The sequence below is a fragment of the Vigna umbellata genome, chromosome 9 (assembly GCF_029865625.1).
Source record: "Vigna umbellata cultivar VRB3 chromosome 9, Vumbellata_1.0, whole genome shotgun sequence".
Classification (NCBI taxonomy): domain Eukaryota; kingdom Viridiplantae; phylum Streptophyta; class Magnoliopsida; order Fabales; family Fabaceae; genus Vigna; species Vigna umbellata.
The window spans coordinates 15,626,563-15,650,748 of record NC_142173.1 but is presented as its reverse complement, the minus strand read 5'-3'; the positions used below and the strand labels follow the sequence as shown (position 1 = coordinate 15,650,748).

The following is a 24,186-nucleotide window of genomic DNA, read 5'->3' as shown; positions in this document are numbered from 1 at the left end:
TGAGGGCCAGAATTTCCCCTCAGCGCCACCAGTGCCACATTCAAACACGCAACAAACCAGAAAAAGCAAATCTGGCAGAGTGCCGCTCAGCGGTAAATGCCGCTCAGCGGTGATCTGCAGATTTTTGCAAATCTCTTTTTAAAACTGTCCTAACTCCACCCAAATGCAATTTTCAGTTTTCCAGTTCATAATCAAGCAGTTTAATCGGTTCAAACATCAAATATATCATCAAATCATGCATAGAAACTAAAACCCCTAAGTATTCATGCTTTGACAATCACATTCAAATTCAAGAACCCTAGAATGAACAAAATGCATTTTACTTACTTGGGTGGAGATGCTAGATGATATGAGAATGCTTCCAAACTAGAATGCTCTCTTCCAACCCCAAACTTTGATGACACACTAGTATAAAAGTGAGTGGAAGAGAAATCTTCTAAAGAGGGAAGAGTAGAAAGATGTGGAAAACCTAGGAGAAGGTGTGTGGAAGTGTTTGTGCAGAGAGAAGTTTGGAAATAAACCCTAAAACGCAGCTTGGGGTATAAAAATACCCTAATGGGCTCGGGTCCCGCTAAGGGGAACTTAAGCCCCTCTGCAATAGTACCGCTCAGCGGTAATTGCCGCTCAGCGGCACTTTTGTGAAATGCTCCCCTCCTTCTTTTCTTGACCTACGTGCCTTCCCTACATATCTCTCATAGGTTCCCTGCAATTCAATGTTAAAAATGCTTATGCAAATCCTAACTAAAAATAAACAAACAAAAACAATAAATCAACTGGGTTGCCTCCCAGGTAGCGCTTGTTTAACGTCCCGAGCCTGACCCAAAATCCACCAACACCCATCAGTAGGTGTTTCAAACTTACCAGCACCCATCAGTAGGTGCAAAATCTTCTCACCAACACCCATCAGTAGGTGTTACAAACTTAGTATCCTTCAGTAGATACTTAACCACCTAGCATCCTTCAGTAGATGCTAGATCAAACAAAATAATATCCAGAATAATATTCACAAATTATAAATTACAAAACCAAATCAAAAGTTTGTAAATCCACTGGGTTGCCTCCCAGCAAGCGCTTCTTTAACGTCATTAGCTTGACCCAGTAAAGCTCATGTTCCTTCTTCCTTTTCTTCTTTCTACTGAACTTCTTCAGAAATTTGATCAAACCAGGAACCTGTTGCAATGTCTCAACCATAGGAACTTTAATCTCCAATTTCTTGAAGATTTCCATATAGCACTTAAATTTCTTTTCCTTCCTATGATTCTTCTTTAGATGAGGATGTGATTTTTCATGTGATTTCTTCTTCTTTCCTCTCATCTTCTTTTTCTTCCTTTTTCTCTCCCTAAATTTTCTCTTTTTCTCTTCTTTTATTTTTTTCTTCCTTTCTCTTTTTCTCCTCAACTTCTTTATCTTCACACAAATTTTCTTTCTCTCTTTTCTCTCAACCAATTCTTTTTCTTTTTCTTCATCTTTATTTTTCTCACTCAACTCTTCTTTCTCTTTTCTCTCTATCTTTTCCGCATCTCCCTCTAATTTTTCCTCATCAAGAATCTTGTCACTTTCAGTGATAATGACTTGCCCTTCCTCCTTAAGGTTAACATCAGTATTAACATCATCATTCAATCTCTGACTAATGTAACGAAAGTGCATCTCCATCCTTTTACATGATTCTTCAATGCTTTTCTGAGTAGAGTCGGAACTTTTCAAAAATCGTTGAAGGGTGTCCTCCAAACTTTCTGATAGAGAGGATTTTTGCTGCCATTGTTGTTGTGGTTGGTTCTCAAATTGTCCGGCAGCTTGCCAAAATTGGCTTTGATCCATGCTTGAGTGAGGTTCCCACCATTGGTTGAGATTACTTTGGTAGAATTGAGTGCCCCTATAATTAAACTCTTGACCAAATTGCATTCTGCAGACATTAGGCACAAAACCCTAAAAACAATTGTTAGCACAAAAAGATAGAGAAAAGAAATAAAATCAAAGGATATAATTGAAAAGATAAGAAGATAGGAAATAAAAAACAGAAAATAAAATCTAACTTAATCTAAAAAGATAAAATAAAATCTACCCTAACCTAAAAGATAGAATAAAATAAAATCTAATCTAACCTAAAAGATAAAATCTAATCTAACCTAAAAGATAAAATAAAATCTAACCAAATAAAATCTAATCCTAAAAAATAAAATCTAACCTAAAAAGATAAAAAAAATAAAATCTAATAAAATAAAATAAAATCTAATCTAAAAAGATAAAAATAAAATCTAACCTAAAAAAAATCTAATCTAATCTAACCTAAAATAAAATCAAATCAAATAAAAACCGAAAAATAAAAAAACAGAAAATAAAAATAGAAAACAGAAAAACAGAAAACAGAAAAATAAAATAAAATCAAATAAAATACAAACTGAAAAATATAAACAGAAAAATAAAATAAAATTAAAAAAAATTCGAAATTTAAATTAAAAATAATCACACAAATTAACCAGTTAAACCACGAATCCCCAGCAACGGCGCCAAAAACTTGATGGACAAATTTGTAAGCACCAAAATATGATGTCACAAACTTGTTTCACAATCGGCAAGTATGACCGAATCGTTCAAGTAATAAAACTTGGTAAGACCAAGTATCGTTCTTCCCAAAGGACTCACGGCCTAGTTTAGTTATGTGATTTCTTGATTAGCTAAGACTTAAGAAAACAATAATTGAAATTTTAATATGCAAGACGAAAATAAACATGTATGCATGAATTGATCAATGGCACAGACATAAGATAAACACTTTCAATGGATTAAATGAATGAATATGTTGTTGGGGGTCAATTTCATCTCATCCACTCTCATATATTTTAGGAATTCTTCTTTCAAATCATCATTGTTAATGCCACTCTCTAATGTACCATTCTAGATGGCTTCTCCCTAATCAAATAGTTCATACAATTCCTAGCATTCCTAATGATTAGTTCATGAGTGCAGGAGCTTAAGGCAACCAATATAATGTTGTCAGTAAAATATTGGGAGAAATTCCCCGGATCTAGATTTCCCCGTACGTGTCCGTATCAACAAAACCAATAATCATGCATTAGAATGAGTTAAACAATGCAAGCATTGAGCAAAGAGGAAAAACCCTAACTAATGATGAAAAGAAAGCATATGTCTTAATTCAAAGATGTATTCAACAAATCCATATATGAGAGCTTCAAGAGATTACATTGATTCCCCAACAAACATACAAGGTTTAGTTCACCATATTCATGGTGAACCTAGATGAATAACAATGAAAGTATGAAAGAATAAACCCAATAAAGGTGAAGAGGTAGCCTGAGCATCCAAGATCCTCCTTCAAAGGGGTGAAAGAGAGAGTGTTTGCCTCGTTTCTGCCAAAGATACTAACTAAAGGACGTGCAAGCCCTTATATACTAATCTAGAGTTACAAAAGATTACAAAAGCCCAAGCCCAAAAAGTGCCGCTCAGCGCCATTTACCGCTCAGCGGTGGTTACGCGTCTTCTTTCTTCCCCTCAGCGGCCATTTGCCCCTCAGCGGTTCCAACGCCACCTCTTGAGTGCCGCTCAGCGGTAGTTTGCCGCTGAGCGGTGCCTTCGACTTCTCTTTTTGCACTCTTTCTTGTCTTTTCTAATGTCCTCTCTCTCATTCTTCACTTCTTTCACCAAATTCACCTCAAAACCTGCACAAAAACACTCAAATCAAGCATAAACCTGTCCAACTCTCTTATTTCTGAAAATATAAACAAAATGCATGATTTCAAGCTAGTTTCTAAGTCTAAAGGTTGCTTTTAGTATCACTTTTAAGCATGAAAATAACAGTTTTTCAACTGTTATCAGTCACACTTGTCGATTGTTAAACAAGTTTGTGGCGCCGTATTTCGGTGTTCATAAATTTGTCATCAGTCACATAACCGAGGCATAAACCCGTTACCACCTCGGTCCAGAACCAACCGGTGCATAAACAGAAGCTGAAATGTCTGAAACTTCAGAGGTTGGCAAAACTTTTTTCAGGTTTGAACCATACTTACTACCTCGGTTCTCATCAGAACCGAGTTGGTAGCCTCGCAAGTCTTGTATGGCAGGTGGTGGCAGGTCTGAAGCAGAGAGATATGCCTCTGTTCTTCCCAAACCCGGATTCGAAGTTGAGCTTTACGCCTCGGTTTGGAGAGAACCGAGTTAGTATGTTGAGCCTTACGCTTTGGTTCTCGTAGAACCGAGTTAGTAGCGCGTGGCAGGTGCTGGCAGGTCAGCTGACAGGTCTGCTGGCAGACACATATGCCTCGGTTCTGCTCAGAACCGAGTTCGTATATGGCTTTAGACATCGGGTGTTAGAGGAACCGAGGCATATAGGGTAGCTTTATTTACAGATCTGCCACCGCGTTTTTATACGCTTCGGGTGGGGTTAAACCGATGCGTATGGGGCGCTTTCAAATCCCATTTTTTTTACTAGTGATCGCACTGCTTTTATAAGTTAACTGATTATTTCCTTCTAAAATATGATTGTGTTGAAATACAAAAGAAATGTAACCTACCTCCAACCAAAGAATTATCATCAAAGATAAGTAAAGTAATTAATTTTAAATCTTCCAATATCTATTTATTTCATAAAAATGTTCCTATTTGATAAATTTGAATTTATCATCAAAACACTACTGAATTTGAAGTTTTAAATTTCAAATTGAAAAATTAAAAAGTAAAAATAAGATTAAGAAGAGGTTGTTTTATTTGGTTGTCTTTATCTAGTCTCTCTCTATTTCTTGTCTGTCAGAATTCACAAAATATTTAATTCTTACACCATTTCTTTTTTTTTTTTTTTTTTAATTTCTAAGAACAATTTTACACCATTTATTATATCTGTCACGTGTCAGAGCTAGAATTACAGAATTAACATTTTTATTGTACATGCCACTTTCTTTTTCACTACCAATACACATTCATTTGCACAAGCCAATATTTTGGTCCTGGTTATGGATATATTGAGGTAAGGTTGTTCTATATGATCATAGACGCATGCATATCTAAATTGCTAATACTATGGATTTACACACGAAGGTCAATGGTGATGATATGGAAAAAAAAATTCTAATGTAGATCTGATTGATTCTCTTCGTTTTCCTCAGTGATCCAGAAATTCTTCGATCTCAATAATTCTTAGAAATTTGATATTTCTCTGGACACACGACAGAAAATTTGAGCATGTTGTGGATAAGGTTTGTTCTTCCCTACTCATGTTTTTTCTTTAAACATATATTAACTCTACATTATTCACTAGCAATTCCTATTGATTAAGATTAAACATCATAGTGCAATCTAAATCAATATTGGGGTCTTATTGTTCTCATACACCTGAAACGATTTTTTTTCTCTCTAAATTTCTGCCTAGCCCTTTTATACAAAATTCACCAATGCATTAGTTTGTACAAGTTGATAATACTGAACTTGTAGAATAACTTGTTCAACAGGTCAATTATTGATACTCTTGTGTGACATGGATGTCGTGTGTGTCACTTGATCTCCTAAATTAATAATCACACTGAACCTGGGTAGCTATGGGGAAGAGAATTCGTGAGAAAGAGTGCGCGTTGCCGAGTAGAAATTGCAGTAGTAGCCATCATACTCATCCAGGACGAGTTTGGGGAATTCTTCATGTTATGAAGTACCATCATTGGCGACAGGTCAAGAGAAGGATTACAAACAGAAGGCATGGTGGTGGAAGACCTGATGAAAGTAAGTCACAACTTTAAAGCCAAATATTTACTATTATAAAGTGGAAGATAAAATTTACCAGACTATAACACATGACACCACAAAACGGAGACAAATAAAATAATATAGAACCATTGGTTTATTCTGACATTTTTTGTTGATATGTCTCAATGTTTCTGTTTCCACTTCTTATTATTAGATATGTGAAAACCTTCTGCTGTTACTAGAATATTGGAGGTTGTTAGCTTTGAATAAGTCTTGGTCTATAGTATTATGTTTCCGTTATTTTAGATGTTTTTGTTTTTGAAGTTGACTATATATTTTGTATAGCGCAAGAATAAATCTATCAATTCTATCATATACTTTATATAACAGTGTGGTATCAAGAGCCTCTCATAGGCCTGATAAAGCATAGCAGCAGCTAGCTAACAAAGGGTGATGACAGAAAATACTTTTGTACAACCTATAATTGCTAAGTTTGATGGTCACTATGACCATTGGCCAATGTTGATGGCGAATTTTCTCCGTTCCAAAGAATTTTGCGATTTTGTGGAAATAGGAATTTCTGGTGCATCAGCCGGAACGACATCCACTGAGGCACAACATCATCATATTTATGAATAAAAGCTTAAGGACTTGAAAGCGAAGAATTATAATTTTCAAGCCTTTGGATCGTTTTATTCTCGAGACAATTCTTAACCAAGACACTATCCGTATGTAACAGTTTCATTACATATAAATTAAAATCTGTATGTAATAATCCGTTTGTAAATTGCCTTTTTTTTGTAAAATGTGAATATGAACCCACGTTATTCACTAAAGTGGCATATAACAGCTTTATGGTAGTACGTTTGTATCTGGATGATTTGATTTATATAGGGAATGATGATGAGTTGATGATGAAGTTCAAGCAATTAATGCAGTCTGAATTTGCTATGTCTGACCTGGGAAAAATGAAGTTTTTCCTCGGTCTTGAAGCAACACAGCAAGTTGATGGTATTTTTGTGTCTCAAAAGAAATATGTGAGAGATCTTCAAGAGAGATTTAGCATGAGAAATTCCAATTCTACTCATAATCCAATGGTTCCAGGAAGCAAATTAGGCAAAGGTGAAGAAGGAAAGGGAGTTGATACAACACTCTATAAACTCTGTACGTGGTCGGGAGTTTAATGTACGCAACTGCCAGAACCAGACATTATGTATAGTGTAAGTCAAGTTAGTAGGTTTATGGAATATCCAAAGGAGCTTCATTTTCAAGGAACAAAGAACATCATGCGTTACCTCAAAGGAACTTGCGAATTTGGTCTACTCTATCAAAGAAATCAAGGAAAAAATTTGATTGGTTATACGGACAGTGACTATGCCAGACGTTGAGGATAGAAAAAGCGTATGAGGCTATGTTTTCATGATGAGTAAAGCTTCTATTTCATGGAGTTCAAAGAAGCAACCAATGGTGAGTCACTCAACAACTAAGGCGGACTTTATAACAGCAGCTGCAAGTTCCTGTCAAGTTGTATGCCTTAGACGCATACTTGAAACAGTGGGAAGAAATCAAACGAGTCCTACGATTATCTACTGTGACAATAGTTCTACCATCAAGTTGTCAAAGAACCTAGTTATGCATGAGAGGAGCAAACACATTGATGTACGCTTTCATTTTCTAAGGAATCTTACAAGGAATGAAATTGTTGAACTGCAACATTTAGCAGTTGTTATGACAAAGCCACTTAAGTTGGAAGATTTTATTCGAATGAGAAAGGAGTTAGGGGTGGTTACAAATGTAGACTGAATATGTGTGACAATTCAGTTTAAAGGTGAGAATAATATTAGATATGTGAAAAACTTCTGCTGTTACTAGAATACTGGAGGTTGTTAGCTTTGAATAAGTCTTGGTCTATAGTATTTTATTTCTGTTATTTTAGATGTTTCTGTTTTTGAAGTTGGCTATATATTGTGTATAGCACAAGAATAAATCTATCAATTCTATCATATACTTTATATAACAATTATGTGCCACAATTTCTTTCACTTTGTAGGAGTTGAAAGGCCAGGAACTTCTTATGATTCTGGACTTAACTCTAAGCCAGATAATTGTACACCATGTGCAGAGTTTTCTAATGTAAGTAAACTAGAATACGTTGGTTGCTTTCAGTATATTTTTGGGTTGTTGCTTGTCGTTTCAGTATATTATTATCATGCATTATTGGTTCATATTTTCCATTTAGAATGCTTATTTTATTGTAGATCGTAATCCCTGTTGAGTGTTACTGATTCTAATACTGACTTTGTCATCGTGCATTTTGGAGCATTACATGTTTTTTTTTGTGTTGATAAGGGGAATATTGTAAAAGTAGAATCTAATTTGATGTTTGGTACAGTCCCCTTCTCCATCCAAAAGTTCTTCTATCAAATCCCGATTTAGGTCACTTCTCAATGAAGATATATACAAAAGGAAAGGTCGACACAAGAGAAGCTCAACTTGCCCTGCAAAGACATCACTGCAAATACCTCATGCTGATTCTGTTCACAACTTGGAGGTTGACCCACTTAGTGAATTGTTACTAACTGTTGAGAGCCCTGAACCAGTTCTAAGAACCTTTCAGAACCATCTTGCAGAAGGCACACTGGATGTGTTATCACCAGTTTTCTCTGATAAACCAATTGCCAAGAATGACAAATGCGTAGCTTGTGGTACATTGTTTTCTAGTGACACTTTGGAGCAAAGCAAGATTCATAAACACTTGAGCTCTCCTATTCAAGATGGCCCGGAAGAGAAGTTGTTTAATGCCAAGATACTCACAACTGATGCTTCACCCCACCACTTCAGGGACTTTCTTGATGCATTGGATGTGATAAACGCAAACAAGAACTTTCTATTGGAATATATACAGGATCCAGGTTCTCCTTTGCCATTTCACACTAATCGCCAACAATCTTCGAAAGCTAATATTAGACGAACCAGATCTCTTTCATTTCCTGTATCTACCTCATCATCTGGAAAGCAAGATTCTGATCCAGGTCAACTCATACACCAAATGATAGATGATCTGTTAATTGCAGAAAAAAAGAACATACAAACTCAAAGTAACATGCCAAAGCCAAATGAATCCGTACATTACTGTTTACCGTGTAGTTCTTCGCATAATTTCGATCGAGTAGGTGAAAGAGATCCTAATTCGTCACCAGTTTCACCCCAGGTTCCCAACAATGTGAGAACTAGTCACTTCAAGGATCTTAGAAATAAGATGAGGCGCTTAATTGAAGAGGGAAGAAATGAAAGGCGTCGCATTACCATGGATGCCATACTTGACAAAATTCCTCGGGGAAAGAGACTTACAAAAAATATGAAGAAGTTGATTCATGACATGTCCAAAGATCCCACAGTCAATGGGGAAGGTGAAGAAAGTTCAACAAGTGGTTTTCAGAGCCGTCTCTCTTCTATGTCATTCAACAAGCATCAACGATCACCCATGAGGAATTCTTCTCTCAAAGAATCAATTGGAAGATATTCGCAGTTGTACGATACTTGTTTTAATAGTGAAGCCAAGTATCCTAGGGTTGAAAACTCAAGAATCAAAGAACAAAAGGCAAATTCTACATTAAAGACCCCAAAATCCTTCAAAAGGTTTCTATCAATGCCTAATTTGAAATCTTACTTTCACCACAATGAGGAGCCTTCTTTCCTTTTATCCTCCCAAAACTCAATGAAGAGGCATGGAAATAGAAACATCAGCGCAAATGACATTGATCATGACAATAGGAGGTTTAACCGTAGCGATGACTCAAAAAGTCAAATTTTTCCACCTACACTGGTCAATAACACAAATCAAGAAATCAGCTTGAAGTCTGACCAAAAACAAATGCTTGTCAGGAATGCTTCAAAATCAGGAATAAATTTTAGTGCTGAGGAAAAGGAAGATAACGTGGGAATTGAAGGTTTAGAAAACTTGAGAGACCGTGGACAAGACATTGGAGCTGAAATAGATTACCCAGCGGAAGCAAACTCTGTCTTCTCTTCCGATACCAGCTTTCTTGACGTTTCATTTGATCTAGAAGGTATATTTGATCGTTTTATACTTGAATATTTCATTTTGTCCCTAACTTTTAACTTACCATGTTCTTATTTTCTTCATGCATTTTGTGTGTGAGCACAACTTGTCTAATTGTAAGAAATTAGCATAGACAAATGGATAAGATTCCCATCTTATGTTTTCAATATTACAAGTTAATGGTGTTAGTAATTAAGATAAGAAATTTTTTTACTGAACATTAAAATAATCTAAGAGGTTATATAGATATGAAGGTACCCTTCCAAAAAAAAACATGATTCCATTAAGGAATTGAAACGGACATATATAAGAACAATGAAAGAGCATAAAAAGGACGTGAACATTAGAGCATAAGAACATAAAGACATGAAATAAAAGAAGCAATAGATTGAAAGAAATGGAGAGAAGAAGGAGATGTGGCACACCGATGGTTTAGTACAAGATGAGTGGTGGATAGAACCACTTGAACCTTGGTTCAAGATGACACAAGGGAGTTCAAGAACACTTAAATATCACTTTTTAAACTCTCACACACGCGGTTGAGGAAAATAGACTCTCTATTCAAACTATTCAGCGCTTTAGAAATGGTGGAGAGGTTCCCTTATATAGGATTTGGAAGGGATCTCTTACCAAATACACAAAGATGTATTCCAAAAGGTAGGACAAGATAAACTAGGGCTACACTGGATGACCTAGGCAACACACTCTTACTCTCCAAACATTCCACGTAATGAGCAAAGTTCTTCTTATTAGGTCTATAGAGGAGAGAGAGTTCATTGGGGAGATACAACACTAATGAGATCTAAGCCCAATCACGTAAGAAATTGGCATCACTCTCTACCCAAAACCTTAAGGCAATGCCTAATAGGTCTTCACTTTTATGTAGTGTTTTACTTTCTCATTTCTACCCAATGTGAGACTTAGAATCACCTTTGGAATTCTAACAATCTCCCCCTTCAAGGGTGAATCCCTTCCACATTGGTACACTCCCTCTCCAATGGAAGCATTCAAGTACCCCTATTCATACTACCGTTCATCTTAACGAGACATTCGATTTAACGACCATTGTTCGCATCTGAGCCTAACATGGCTTTAATACCAATCTATAAAGGAGGGAGTTCATTGGGGAGATACAATACTAATGATATCTAAGCCCAACCACAAAAGGCATTGACACCACTCTTTACCTAAAACATTAAGGCAATGGGTTAATGGGTCTTCACCTTTATATAATGCTCTACTTTCCCATATCTACCCAATGTGGGACTTAGAATCACACTTGAAATTGTAACACTCCTATCCTCCAAACATAATGGTGTTTTCTCAAACTAACTTTACTACAAAAATGTGCATAAATAGCGCTTTTTTAAGTGTCAATAGATAATGCTTTTTTAATTACGTGTTATCTATTGTCAACCACCAATAGATAGTACTTTTTTAATTAAGCGTTATCTATTGTCAACTACCAATAGATAATGCTTTTTTTAAAAAAGTGTTATCTATTGTCATCCACCAATAGATAGTGCTTAAAAAGTGCTATCTATTGGTCTAAAATTTTTAAAAGAAAATAATTAATTTTAGAATAAAATATTTCAAAAAATATAAAATATTTTTTTGAAAAGAAAAAAAATATTGGTTCTATTATGTGCAAACTCACACTATCTATTAGTTCTATTATATACAATAAAATATTAAATATTAAGATAAATATGACAAATGTCTCAAAAAGAATGTTTATTAATATGAATAAAAACTATTTGTACAATAATATTTCAAAATATAATTGTTAAGTCGTCTAGTACGTATCATGACATGACATTGCTTTATAAGATAATATATACAACCATAAGCATGTACTAATTACATGTAAACATCAATCTTTCCCAACATCCATTATTTGATTGTCCCAACATTGTTACCATCTACAACTAAAAAAATACTACAAGAAAGAAAAATAATATAAAATTAGTTAATTAAATTTGTACTACAAATTAATTATGATAATGAAAATAACTTACATAAGTTGCAATTGTCCTTCCTTCATAGTATATGATAATTTCCTTCCTATATCAACACACGTAATACTTTGAATTATTTATTATTGGAATTATTTATTATTTAAATGCAATGCAAAATTTATTGGAATTCTCAAATTATTGAAATAAAAAATAGTATTTACTACACTTAAAATACTTCTACCAAGTTTAAATTACAAAATTATATGAATCCTTTTGATTCGTGAATAAAAACCCTTAAAAGAGATCCTAAAAATCAAGTCAACCTTCCCATGTATAAGTGCAATACATATAGACACATGATGTAGTTTCTGATAAAACTTATTCATTTAAATATTGAACTAATTAGGTATGCACTACAATACAAGAGCATCAGGAAAAGCAATATGCACTGATAAAAAACCCAATTGTACTTTGATGAATCAAAATAAATCAGAAACCCAAATTCCTTATTCAATAGCATACCAATACCAAGCAATAAACGCAACATGTTTATTAAGATGTCGACAAATGTACCGAATCGTATCAAGTAATAATAAATGGTAAGACCAAATATCGTTTTCCAAGAGACTCACGAGACTAAACAGTCATGTGATTACTTAACTAATTAAGACTTAAGAACAATTTTTGGGGTTTTGAATGCAAATGCAATAAAAATAAACATGAATGCAATTTGATCAATTGAGGCTAAACTCAAGAATAAATGGAATGAATGATATTGAAATTATGAGATGGGTATGTTGTCGGGGTTTAAATTTCACCTAGTTTACTCTCATGTATATAATAATTCATCTTCTTCATTCAATTGTTAACATCACTCTTTAAATTACTTAAAACTCGATCGCTCGACTAAGAAAGCCTATCCTTAATTACTATACCACAATCCCTTGCATCCCTAATAATTAATTATGCATTACGATTAAAAACTTAAGATGACCAAAACTCATATCCCTATCCCTGAGCAATACTGCTTTTGGGAGAAATTCTCTAGATATAAGTTTCCCCGTATCTGTCCATATCACGAAAACCAATAATCATGTCATGAATGAGTTAAACATAACAAGCATAAAGCAAAGAAGAATAACCCTAACAATTAATGAAATAAGCATAAATAGATTGGAATCAATTCAAATATATGAGAGTTTAGAGGTTACATCTTCCCCAACAACAAATAAGATTAGTTCTCCATCTTCATGTAGAAACTAGGTGTACAATGGAATGAAAGAGATAGAAAAACCCTAGAAACTGAAGAGGAGAGCTCCCACATCCCTAAATCTGCCTCCAAGGGGCGAAAAATGTGTTTTTGTGCTCAAGCCATCAAGAGATACCATCCCTAGGACGTCCAAGTCCTTAAATAGATAAGAAAAATAACAGAAAACGGGTCCAAGCTCAACATGCTGGCACTCAGCGCCCCAACTTAGGGCAATCGGGCGTCCATGCGAGAGGAGTGGCGCTCAGGGCTCCTCAGAGGAGTGACAACTTGTTAAGATGTCGACAAGTGTACCAAATCGTATCAAGTAATAATAAATGGTAAGACCAAGTATAGTTTCCCAAAGAACTCACGACACTAAACAGTTATATGATTACCCAATTAATAAAGACTTTTGAAGAACAATTTAGGGGTTTTGAATGAAAATGTTATAAAAATAAACATGAATGAAATTTTGACCAATTGAAAGAAAAACACAAAGGTGAATGAATGATGTTGAAAATATGAGATGAATATGTTTTTGGGGTTTAGATTTCACCAAGTTTCCTCTCATGCATGTATGAATTCATCTTCTTCGTTAATGTTAATATCACTATCTAAATTACTTAAAACCCGATGTCTCGACAAAGAAAGCCTATCCTTAATTACTAGTTTACAATGTCTTGTCTCCCAGCAATTAATTTTCCATTACATACGCACAAAAGCTTAAGATAACCAAAACTCATATCTCTATGTCTAGGCAATATTGCATTTAGGAGTAATTTTCCAGATCCAGGTTTCCTCGTATATGTCCATATCACGAAAACCAACAATCATGCCATCAATGAGTTAAACATAACAAGCATTGTGCAAAGAAGAATAACCCTAACAATTAATGAAAGAAGCTTAAATAAATAAGAATCAATTCAAATACATGAGAGTTCACAAGGTTACATCATCCCCTAACAACAAAGAATGTTTAGTTCTCCATCGTCATGGAGAAACTAGATGAACAATGGAATGAAAAAGATAGGAAAACCCTAAAACCTGAAGGGGAGAGATTCTGCATCCACTTCCGCCTTCAGAAAGTTGGAGAAAATATAAATTTGTGTCAATTATATCAAGAGATACCCTCTCTAGGTCGAGCTAATCCTTAAATAACGCTGAATTGGGCCATGGGCCAACGTTGCCACCGCTTAGTGCCCCTACTTAGGGTGCTTAGGTGTGCTTGCGAGAGAATGGCACTCAGAGCCCCGAAAAGGGTGCCCAGGCGTGACTGCGAAGCTCTAGCGCTGAGGGTCATGAAAGGGGCGGCCAAGCGTAAGTACGACCTTCTGAAACATTCTCTTTTGGTTCTCTTTCTGTCCTTTATGAGTTGCAACTTCTTGACAACTTAACTCCTCTTCCAATTCATCCCAATTTCCTACAAAACCAAGGAGATTTAGTGATAAAATCTTCAAGTGTAACCTACTCTCTTATTTCCCAAAATAAACCAAAATCAAGAGAACAAACAAGTTTCTAAGTCAAAAAGGGTTCATTTGATATTAAAATTTACTCTCAAATAACGGTGAAATCAACCGTTATAACAACCCCAATCTTGAAACTTTGCTCGTCCTCAAGCAAAACAAAATGTAATTTAGCCTAAACAACACTTCAATGATTTAGCATATCACAAACACTTTCTTCCAAGACAAGTAATCACCCACAACTGCTTATCATACACATCTCAGTCAAGATTTATTGATGCACTGGTCAATCAAATTGACTGTGATGCTCATATTATCCCACATACAACAGATGCAACTCATGACATCTCCATTGTTTTACTCAAAATGTGTTTCACTCAAGCATTCAAAAGTGTATAATGAGGTACACTTATGCACTCTACTATCACCATGTCACATGAATCAACTTTGTCTTTCATTTAACCACACTCAAACACACTCACAATCAAGTTATCATCACAAGGACTTTTCAAGGCTTTTAATGTGGCTGGGCTAAGAAGAAAATGCATAATTCATTCATTCACATGAACAATTCATCTCTTTTTTACTTTTTTTGTGAGAAACCAAATTTGTAATTTATTCCCAACTTCACTTACATTGAGCTCATTTTTTCTTCTTTTATTTTTACTTTTGCTCAATGGTCTTTCATGAATTTCACAAAGTTCTTTTTGGTTTCTCACCACCCCAAACTTGAACTATTCTCCATTACCAAATATACATACTCTACTCAACTCAAGGTAAGGATTTCAACAAGGGTTTTTCAACTTCCAAATTTAGGCTCAAGGTGCAAAGGATAAAGAAAAATATTGATCTTTGTTGGCTTCACCTATAGACATTGGATCTAAGGGACAAGGAAAACATGGCCTTGATCATTTGTAACAAGCAAGCAAGTGGTTTAATCATAGAAATTTAGGAAAAATCAATCATGCTTCCAAAGCAATAACATTCAATGAATCAAAAACTCTAGAGCCCAACCTCTCAAAAGTTAATTCATGTTCCATAATTTGATAAACATCCTGCCCGACACATTAATCACAATTAACATCATGCATCATTTTCTAAAAATCATGAGCAACCACCTGCATTATATGACTTGACCATGCATCATCTCAACATCAATCACACAATAAAGCAGCCTAAGATAGCAATTACTCATCACACACATATTATAGCCAAACCATCCAAACATATCATTAAGCTGAGTACATATTTCAAAGCCACAGTTCCACAAATTAAAGTAAAAGAAAAAGAAAACTCCTATTAAGATAGCATTCATCAGTAAATGCTATCCATAATCCATCAGTAGATGCTTCTCAACAAATCTAGCATCCATCAGTTGATGCTCTCCACAGATCAACCCCAGCTATCATATGAGTCATCCTCCTCATCTTCATCATCTTCCTCTTCATCTTCCTCTTCATCTTCCTCCTCTTCTTCTTCATTTTCCTCCATAGTCGCGACACCAGAGGCTCTAGCTCCTCCACCATCCTGAGTTGGATTTGCCGACCAAGCAACATAAGCTTGGAATTATTCCTGAGTCATGAACTTCCTCTCAGGAAAGGCGGAAGTCAGATTCATCATTATAGCCTACTCGCATCTATAAAGCGCCTCCATCCTAAACTCCATTAGAGACATGTACATGTCTCTCATCTGGAATCGTACAACATCCTGAGCAGCATCCTGAGCCTGCCCTTGCTGATCCGGCTGTGGCACTCTCTTGTGAACCCTTGGAGGCTGAGGTGCTGGCATAAGTATTCCAGCTTCATACAACATGCAGTATTGGGTATAGTATGAAGCATCAATTTCCTTCCTGGGTCTTTCAAATGGAGGATGTGAGACAATCACCCCTACTAACTCGCACAAATGGGTGATAAGAGAAGGGTGTCCCAGAGGTGCCTTGTTGCTGACAGAAAAGGAATATTGCCCTGTTTGTAGTGATATCAGACACATGGGAGCAAGGTTGGATATTTGCATGTGTAAATGCCATCCAATATTTAGCCAGTCGGGTCAAATAAGTCCTCTTGATGCGGATGGGTGTATCATTCCTGTTCCTGTGAAACCTCCCACCTAGCATGCATAATGTTTTCTCCACCTCTACATAATTGTTGTCCTCATCCATAGCTAGAGCAAACTGACATTGTTCTCCAGTCCATTCAGACCCAAGGAAACTGTTGATGGTGTCAACATCATAGGGAATTCTCTTCCCTCTCACATAACTGCTATAACCCTCATGATTGTTTCCTAATCCCCTGGCATTGGCGTAGAACTCCTTCACCACAGCTATGTTGGCCGGTGAAGGGTAAAAGGCTACATTCGCCCATTGCTTCCTTCCTAGCTCTCTTTCAAACTCAGGTGCCATAAGAGGTATCAGTCCCACCTTTCTCTCCATCAAAAGTCTCCTGTTCTGGACCATTTGAAAATGCCTCTCATGCATTTGTGAGAGGAATTTGTTGGAATAGATATGTTCCTTTTTTTTGTCCTTTATCAGTAGTGTGCTTCACACACTTCTGATAAACAAATTTTTAATCCCCGAAAATGGAGTCAAAAACTTGTTAAGACCTTGGCAAGTGTACCAAATCGTATCAAGTAATAATAAATGGTAAGACCAAGTATCGTTTTCCAAGAGACTCATGACACTAAACAATTATGTGATTACTCAACTAATTAAGACTTTAAAGAACAATTTTTGGGGTTTTTGAATGCAAATGCAATAAAATAAACATGAATGCAATTTGATCAATTGAGGCTAAACACAAGAATAAAGGGATGAAGTTGATGAAATTGTTGTTGGGTTTAGATTTCACCTAATTTACTCTCATGCATATATGAATTCATCTTCTTCATTAATGTTAATGTCACTTTCTAATTTACTTTAAACCCGATGTCTCGGTGAAGAAAGCCTGCTCCTAATTACTACTTCACAATGTCTTGTCTCTCTAGCAATTAATCATGCATTACATTCGCACAAAAGCTTAAAGGCAACCGATCCTCCTATTCCTATGTCTAGGTAATATTGCTTTTGGGAGAATTTCCCCAGTTCTAGATTTCTCCATATGTGTCCATATCGACAAAATCAATGATCATGCAATTGAATGAGTTAAACAAAGCATGCCTAGAGTAAAGAGGAAAAACCCTAACAATTAATGAAGTAAAGCATACATAACCAAGAATCAATTCAATACATGAGAGTTTAAGAGGTTACATCTTTCCCAACAACAAATAAGGTTTAGTTCTCCTTTATCATGGAAGAACTAGATGAACAATGGAATGAAAAAATGAAAGAGTTAGATGATGGACAAATTTATGAACACCAAAATATGATGTCACAAACTTGTTTTTCAATCGGCAAGTATGACCGAATCGTTCAAGTAATAAACTTGGTAAGACCAAGTATCGTTCTTCCCAAAGGACTCACGGCCTAGTTTAGTTATGTGGTTTCTTAATTAGCTAAGACTTACAGATAAAATATTTGGAGTTTAATAAGCAAGACAGAAAATAAACATGTATGCATGAAGTTTTGATCAATGGCAAAAAGCAAAAGATAAACACTTTCAATGATATTAATGTATGAATATGTTGTTGGGGGTCAATTTCATCTTATCCACTCTCATATATTTTAGGAATTCAACAATCAAATCATCATTGTTAATGCCACTCTCTAATGTACCTTTCTAGAAGGCTTCTCCCTAATCACGAGTTCATACAATTCCTAGCATTCCTAATGATCAGTTCATAAGTGCAGGAGCTTAACGACAACCAATATAAAATTGGGAGAAATTCCCCGGATCTAGACTTCCCCGTACGTGCCCGTATCGACAAAACCAATAATCATGCATCGAATGAGTTAAACAATGCAAGCATTAAGCAAAGAGGAAAAACCCTAACTAATGATGAAAGAAAGCATAAGTCTTAATTAAAAGATGTAAAAACAGATTCCATATATGAGAGTTTCACAAGATTACATTGATTCCCCAACAAACATACAGAGTTTAGTTCACCATATTCATGGTGAACCTAGATGAATTACAATGAAAGAATGAAAGAATAAACCCTAAAAAGGTGAAGAGGAAGCCTCAGCATCCAAGATCCTCCTTCAAAGGGGTGGAAGAGAAAGTGTTTTCTTCGTTCCAGCCAGAGATGCTTAACCCTAGGAAACCCTAAAGCTTATATATCATTCGTAAATTACAAAAAGTCAAGTCCAAGCCCATTAAAGTGCCGCTCAGCGGTGAGTGCGTGACTTGTTTTCTCCCCTCAGCGGCCATTTTGCCCCTCAACGGACCTTACGTGACTTCCAGAGTGCCGCTCAGCGGTGAGTGCGTGACTTGTTTTCTCCCCTCAGTGGCCATTTTGCCCCTCAGCGGACCTCCCGCAAACTCCTGAGTGCCGCTCAGCGGTAAACTGCCGCTGAGCGGTGACTTCGGCTTCTCCTTTTGCACTTTTTATTGTCTTTTCTGATTTCATCTCTCTCCTTCTTCACTTCTTTCACCAAATTCACCTTAAAACCTGCACAAAAACACTGAAATCAAGCATAAACCTGTCCAGCTCTCTTATTTCCAAAAATATAAAGAAAAGCATGATTTCAAGCTAGTTTCTAAGTGTAAAGGTTGCTTTTAGTGTCAATTTTAATCATAAAAATAACAGTTTTTCAACTGTTATCACAACCCCAAACTTAAAACTTTGCTTGTCCTCAAGCAAATAATATGTAACTCCATCTTTAAACCAATTCATATGATGGTTCACTTCATTCAAAAATCTTTTTTTCAAGATAAGCAAAAACTTCACTCAAACTTATGACCAAGAGTTCAATCAAGATGTGCACATGCTTTAGTGTTCACAAAGTCATTTCAATTCCAACAAATGCTATTTTCATGAATGATCAATCAATTAAGCATGGATGTTCATGTGTTCATGTGATATTTCCTCACTAAGTCAAGTGTTTCACTCACACTCAAGTGTATAAGAGATGATCACTCATTCACTCTACTATCACAATGTTACATGAATTAACTTTGCCTTTCATTTTACCACAATCAAAAACATTCACAAGCATGCATCATCACAAGGACTTTTCTATGGCTTATAATGTGGCTGGGCTAACAAGAAAATTGGTTTTTCTGGATCACAAAATCCTTGAGTTAAGAGAATCATAACAACACAATCATCTTATTCATTCCCAACTTTCTTTTGCCTTTGCATTGAGCTTTACTTCTTTTTCTTTGCTTTTCTTTTTCTTCGCATATTCTTACTTTTTAGCTCTTAGCTCAATGCTTTTCATGTTTTCCCAACAACCCCAAACTTGAACACTTAACAATACCACACAAGATCTTCTACTTAACTCAAGGTAAAGATTTTTCAATTAAAGGTTTCAGTGTATTTTCAAGGCTAAGGGTTCAAAGGATAGAACACACAGTGTTCTCTTTTAGTGGGCTAATTTTATGAATTTGGCCAATAAAAAGGTTTTCAACAAATGGCCTTGATCACATGATGCAAAACAAGCAATTGATTCAATCATAGAAAACCTGGGCAAAACCATTCATGCTTTCAAAGTAATAGCATTCAACAATAACAACTCTGGAGCTCAAAATCTCACATATAAGCTCATTCAAATTTGACATACACATCCTGCTTAATTTCACAATCACAATCATGATATCATGCATTTGTTCACAAAGCTTGTGAATCACCTGTATAAGCATTTTAATGTGCACATCATCTCAACATCAGTGAATCATAAGCATCATTCAGTATTACTTATCACACAATCACAGTTAATAGCAAACCATCACAAGAAACCAGGTTTCAAATAAAGTACATCAAACCCTAATCTAAAAACAGAAAATACTTACAAAACACTGGGTTGCCTCCCAGTGAGCGCTTGTTTAACGTCACGAGCCTGACCCAAACTTTCAAGGATCAACCAACAACATCATTGTGGAAAATTGTTGCACCTCTCCCCCTAGATAAGGTTTGAGACGTTGACCATTCACCACCCAACTTCTTTGTGGATCAGCAGCAACTGGATTAAATATTTCAATTGCTCCATGCGGATGCACTTCTTTTATCACATATGGTCCTGACCATTTTGACTTCAGCTTCCCAGGAAATATCTTCAATCTTGAATTGAACAATAATACCTGTTGTCCTGGATTGAAAACTCTGTTCACCAACTTTCTGTCATGATAAAATTTAATTTTGTCTTTGTAAGCCTTGGATGAATCATATGCATGTAATCGCATTTCTTCAAGCTCCAAAATCTGCCGTCTGCGTGTGCATTTAGTTTCATAAGGATTGAAATTCAAGAATTTCAAAGCCCATAATGCTTTATGCTCCAATTCTACAGGCAAATGGCATGCTTTCCCATAGACTAATTGAAATGGTGATAATCCCATAGACGTCTTCATTGCTGTCCTATAAGCCCAAAGAGCATCATCCAATTTGAGAGACCAATCCTTTCTTGATGAAGTCACTGTTTTTTCCAGGATCCGTTTTATCTCCCTGTTAGATACCTCAGCTTGTCCATTGGTTTGTGGATGATAAGGTGCAGCTACTTTATGTTTTACTCCATAGTGTTTGAGTACTTTCTCTAGCTGATAATTGCAAAAATGAGATCCTCCATCACTGATCAACACTCTTGGAGTGCCAAAACGTGAGAATATCTGCCTCTTCAGGAATTTAATTACCGTGCTAGCATCATTTTTAGGACAAGCTAATGCTTCCACCCATTTACTCACATAATCCACTGCTACCAGAATATATTCATTGTTGAAAGATGGAGGGAAGGGTCCAACAAAGTCAATACCCCAACAATCAAAAACCTCAACCTCTAAAATACCTTGTAAAGGCATCTCATGACGTTTAGTGATTGTCCCTGCTCTTTGACATTTGTCACAATTTTTAGCATGATTATGAGCATCTTTAAACAAAGTTGGCCAATAAAATCCTGATTGAAGGACTTTTGCTGCTGTTCTTTCTCCATTAAAATGTCCTCCATAAGGTGAATCATGACAATGCCAGAGAATTCCTTCTGCTTCTTCATTTGTAACACATCTCCTCAGAAGATTATCTGCTCCAATTTTGAACAAATAAGGATCATCCCAAACAAACTGCTTGGCATCATGCAAAAATTTCTTTCTTTGTTGCCAAGTTAAGTCTTCCGGCATAACCCTTGCAGCTTTGAAATTAGCCATATCAGCAAACCAGGGTCTCTGCTGAATATACATGAGTGATTCATCTGAAAAAGATTCCCAGATTTCAGACTCCTTGCTAGTGACTTCATTATTGACTAACCGTGACAAATGATCAGCAATTAAGTTTTCACTTCCTTTCTTATCACGGATGTCTACATCAAATTCTTGCAATAGTAAAACCCATCTAATCAGACGTGGCTTAGAATCTGGTTTTGTCAACAAATATTTGATAGCTGCATGATCTGTATAGACAGTTACCTTGGACCCAATAAGATAAGGTCTAAATTTCTCTAGAGCATACACAATAGCAAGAAATTCTTTCTCGGTTGTAGCATAATTCAATTGAGCATCATTCAGAACCTTGCTAGCATAATAAATTGGATGAAACTTTTGTTCTTTCCGCTGGCCAAGGACAACTCCTATTGCATAATCACTTGCATCACACATTAATTCAAAGTTTTGATTCCAATCTGGTGCTACAATTACTGGAGCTGACACTAACTTCTTCTTCAATGTGTCAAAAGCTTTCAAACAATCTTCATTCATCACAAAAGGTGCATCCTTCATCAAAAGATTACTCAATGGTTTAGCAATTTTTGAAAAATCCTTGATGAATCTTCTATAAAACCCAGCATGACCAAGAAAACTTCTAATCCCCTTTACATTTGTTGGTGGAGGTAGTTTCTCAATGACTTCTACTTTAGCTTTGTCTACCTCAATTCCTTTAGCAGAGATTTTATGCCCCAATACAATTCCTTCAGTTACCATGAAATGACATTTTTCCCAATTCAAAACAAGATTTGTCTGAACACATCTTTTGAGGACAGTGTTCAAATTAGCCAAACATCTTTGGAAAGAATTTCCAAAAACTGAGAAATCATCCATGAATACTTCAATGCATTTTTCTAAAAGATCCGCAAAAATTGCCTGCATACACCTCTGAAACGTAGCTGGAGCATTACATAATCCAAAAGGCATCTTTCTATACGCAAAGATACCAAAAGGACAAGTAAAAGCCGTCTTCTCCTGGTCTTTTGGATCCACCACAATTTGATTATATCCAGAATATCCATCTAGAAAACAATAGAAAGCCTGCCCTGATAACCTTTCTAGCATCTGATCCATGAAAGGAAGAGGAAAATGATCTTTCCTAGTAGCTTTATTCAGCTTCCTGTAATCAATGCACATACGCCAACCAGTAACTGTCCGAGTAGGAATAAGTTCATTCTTATCATTATAAATTACTGTCATCCCACCTTTCTTTGGAACCACCTGTACTGGACTCACCCATTCACTATCAGAGATTGGATAGATGATACCAGCTTCTAACAGTTTCAACACTTCTTTTCTGACAACCTCCTTCATAACAGGATTTAACCTTCTCTGTGGTTGAGCACTTGGTTTATAATCTTCTTCCATAAAAATTTTGTGCATGCAGTAACTTGGGCTAATACCTTTGAGATCTGATATTGACCACCCAATTGCTTCTTTGTTGGCTTTCAGAATTTCTATCAATTGCTCTTCTTCTTGTAGAGATAAAGAATTATTGATGATGACTGGCTTTGTTCCATCTTCTTCTAGAAACACATATTTCAGATGTGATGGCAATCTTTTTAATTCTGGTGTCTGTGTTTTGACTGTTTCTTCCTTATCAATTATTTCAAATATTGGATCTTCCTCTGGACTCTTTTTCAATGTTTCCAAGTCCATCAGACATTCATCAATCAATTTCTCTTCTTCTTCATCTGAATCTTCACATGCATCAATGAGAGTTTTTTCCAATGGAGAAATATTTCGTACCATCCTTTCTTGCACCATACAAACTTTGTCAAGTTCATCAAATTGAAAACATGCTTTGTCATCATTTGGATATGTCATGGCCTTGGATACGTCAAAAGTGACTTTTTCATCGTCAACTCTCAATTTAAGCTTACCATTCTCTACATCAATCAAAACTCTAGCAGTCTTCATAAAAGGTCTCCCAAGAATAAGAGGAACATCACTAGTTCCTTCCATCTCCATCACAATAAAATCCACTGGGAATACAAATTTGTCAACCTTCACTAGAACATCTTCAACCACTCCATATGGATACTTAAGAGACCTGTCCGCCAATTGAAGAGCCATTCTGGTTGGTTTAATTTCCAGCCCCTGAATTGTTCTGCACATGGATAGCGGCATTAGATTAATGCTAGCTCCCAAATCAATCAATGCTCTTCCAACTTTCACATCTCCTATGGTGCATGGAATAGTGAAGCTTCCTGGATCTTTAAGTTTAGGAGGTAGTTTCTGTATGATTGCACTACAGTTGCCTTGTATATTGATAGTTTCCTTCTCAATATACTTGTGTTTCTTTGTGAGGAGTTCCTTCAAAAATTTCGCATATGCTGGCATCTGTTGCAATGCTTCAGAGAATGGTATAGTGATCTCCAACTTCTTAAACAATTCCATGAATCTTTCCAACTGCTTTTCTTTCTCCTTCCTTGAATAACTCTTTGGATAAGGAAGTGGCTTTTCATACTCTTTTTCTTTCTGTCTC

General features: G+C 35.9%; 1 protein-coding gene across 1 annotated transcript; it reads left to right on the top strand.

Annotated features, from left to right (window-relative positions):
* Window positions 1-5,546: 5,546 nt before the first annotated feature.
* On the top strand, window positions 5,547-9,897 carry LOC148192684 (uncharacterized). Its single transcript, XM_088099266.1, has 4 exons — window positions 5,547-5,724; window positions 6,583-6,810; window positions 7,739-7,821; window positions 8,081-9,897. The coding sequence occupies exons 1-4, from the start codon at window positions 5,547-5,549 to the stop codon at window positions 9,848-9,850; spliced, it is 2,259 nt and encodes a 752-aa protein (XP_087955392.1). The 3' UTR covers window positions 9,851-9,897.
* Window positions 9,898-24,186: the final 14,289 nt, after the last annotated feature.

Excerpts from the sequence above, each read along its gene's own strand:
- LOC148192684 (XM_088099266.1), top strand. The coding sequence starts at position 5,547 with ATGGGGAAGAGAATTCGTGAGAAAGAGTGCGCGTTGCCGAGTAGAAAT. Across the intron at positions 5,725-6,582 it reads TGGTGGAAGACCTGATGAAA|GGAATGATGATGAGTTGATG; the intron begins GTAAGTCACAAC and ends TGATTTATATAG. Across the intron at positions 6,811-7,738 it reads AGGAAGCAAATTAGGCAAAG|GAGTTGAAAGGCCAGGAACT; the intron begins GTGAAGAAGGAA and ends TTCACTTTGTAG.